This window comes from Alexandromys fortis, unplaced genomic scaffold, assembly GCF_014885135.2.
Source record: "Alexandromys fortis isolate MF-2015 unplaced genomic scaffold, M_Fortis_MF-2015_v1.1 scaffold_842, whole genome shotgun sequence".
In the NCBI taxonomy this organism is placed as follows: domain Eukaryota; kingdom Metazoa; phylum Chordata; class Mammalia; order Rodentia; family Cricetidae; genus Alexandromys; species Alexandromys fortis.
The window spans coordinates 5682-7934 of NW_026068719.1; the positions used below are offsets into that span (position 1 = coordinate 5682).

The 2253-nt window shown below is 48.5% G+C and overlaps 1 protein-coding gene and 1 long non-coding RNA gene across 2 annotated transcripts in view; one reads left to right on the forward strand and one right to left on the reverse strand.

The window, feature by feature from the left end:
* The window catches only part of Eddm13 (epididymal protein 13), a 6909-nt gene extending 5237 nt beyond the window's left edge, over nt 1–1672 (reverse strand). The window contains exon 1 of the mRNA XM_050133610.1: nt 1418–1672. Within this exon, the coding sequence (XP_049989567.1) occupies nt 1418–1672 (255 nt within the window). The remainder of the gene's footprint in view (nt 1–1417) is intronic.
* LOC126496027 (uncharacterized) overlaps nt 1–2253 on the forward strand; it is an 11730-nt gene that overhangs the window by 3445 nt on the left and 6032 nt on the right. The window contains exon 2 of the long non-coding RNA XR_007590273.1: nt 1437–1916. This is a non-coding gene — a long non-coding RNA (uncharacterized lncRNA). The remainder of the gene's footprint in view (nt 1–1436; nt 1917–2253) is intronic.

Sequence of the window (2253 nt, forward strand, 5' to 3'; positions counted from 1 at the left end):
GAGAGAGAGAGAGAGAGAACAGAGAACACAGTTGGCACTTCACATGTCACAGGAAGCAGCTCCTAGTGGCAGGGTTCTTGTCCCAGCTAGGGAGCTAGGGAGGGGTGGCTCAATGAGAGAAGCAGCTTGTGGCTCGCCCAACCGTCGGAGTTCAGTCTGAGACTGAAGGTAGCACTGACGCGGGCACCTGGGAGAGTAAACCTGACGCTGGACCGGCTGAGGGCACATTGGGTCACACAACGTGGGATTCTGCTGACGAGCACAGCCTCCATTGAGGCTGGGGATGAGTGGGGTGCTCACCAATGTGGCTGGGGAAGGGTGGGGTGCTCACAGTGTGGCTGGGGAAGGGTGGGGTGCTCACCAGTGTGGCTGGGGAAGGGTGGGGTGCTCACAGTGTGGCTGGGGAAGGGTGGGGTGCTCACCAGGCTGGGACAGAATGAAAACCTGGTACCTTAATTAAAGTTTGGGGTCCTTGCGAGAGTTCTGCTAAGGTTTATTCACCGATTGACCTCCAACTAGGTTCATTTCCATAACAAATGGAGAAACCCAGGCTTACAACCAGTCCCTATCAAAGAAAGTGTCTCTTAGGGACAGCTCTGGGGGCAGCGCAGGGTCAAAACCTACCGCATTAGTCTTGGTCTACCATTAAGTTCCTGGTGCTCTTATCAGTAAAAACATAATTCTGCTAGATGGGCAAGATGATCCTGGGTGACAACTTTAGAAATCAATACTAATATACGTAGATAATTCTGGGATACCTGGCTGTGTAAATCTCCCATCTGCCCAAGTGGTTAGACTTGCAGTCTCCTGTCTTTTAAAATGGTTCAAACTGTAACCTGGGCTGGTACAATGCAGATGCCTAAGGTGTATATAAGTTAGTAAAATCTTGCATTCATGGCTGGCAACTCTCTGAGTGTTAGCCAGAGCCGGTACATTTGCAATTGTACAATTGCCAAGAATTGCAATTATTCAGATTAATTTTCCTTATTAATGTCTAGGCGGGCAGAGTGGTTCTGTTGGGGAAGGCATACTAGTTTTAGAGGAGAAGGAGAAGAAATCTAGGTGCGGGGATTTTACCAGAAGCCCTGAAGAAGTCAGACGTGTGGTACAGAACAGAGGTAACCGAACCAAGTGGCAAAATGTAGATTAAAAGAGACAGGTTCATTTAAGTTGTAAGAGCTAGTTGGGAACAAGCCTAAGCTAAGGCCAAGCTTTCATAATTGATATAAAGTCTCCTGTCGTTCCTGGGGAGCTGGTGGTCCCACAAAGATAGCCTGACAAGGCAGTTGGCTACACTGTGTAGACTCCCTCCTCCCACAGTGCCTTCTCTCCTCATCCTTTCTTCCCCGCCCCTCCTTCCTTTCGCCCTCCTCCCTCCATAGACTGAAAGGCGTCCATCCCAATGCGGCCTCCTTACCCAGTCTCCTTTATTGTAGGACACGAAGAGGAAGGTCATCACCATGTAGGCGCACTTCAAAAAGTTCCATCCGCCCTTCTTCACAAGGACCCTGGCTGTGGTGCTGGCCGGGGGAGACTTCACTAAAGAAAGGGGGCAAGAAGAACTGATAACACCCGGAAATCCCTGGCCCTCTGGCACTCCAAACTGGTGTCCTTCCTCTGTGTATCTCCTGGGTTGAATTTTTGTTGTTGTTACACGAGATGTTGTGGTCATCACTCGGCTCCCAGACAATCCCTCTGCGCTTTGACTTCTCCTCACACCTAGGCATCACGATGTAACCCCTCTACGTACAGCACCCAGCCAGTGCACTGGAAAAAAAGCCACTCAGGGAACCCCATCCGCTCTGTGGGAACCTCACCGAAGTCTCTCTTTTTGTCGTTTTGACTCTTTGTTTAATTTGATTTGGTTTTTGAAACAGGATGCCAATGACTCAGGTGGCTTCCAACTCAATATGTAGGTAAGCATGTCCTCTTGATCCTCCTGCCTCCACCTGGCAAATACTCGGGTCCCAGACATGTGGTCTTACTAACCGTCTCACTTTTCCCTGTGTATGTTCTCTGTGTATGTATGTATGTGTTTTAGACATGCATGCATACACACATACATGTGAAGCCGAGAGGCTGACATCAGGGTCTTCATCAACCCTGCTCCACCTTATATTTTTTTCTACCTTTTCTTTCTTTTTTTTTTTTTTTGTTTTTTTTTTTGTTTGTTTGTTTGTTTTTTTCGAGACTGGGTTTCTCTGTAGCTTTGGTGCCTGTTCTAGAACTAGTTCTTGTAGACCAGGCTGGCCT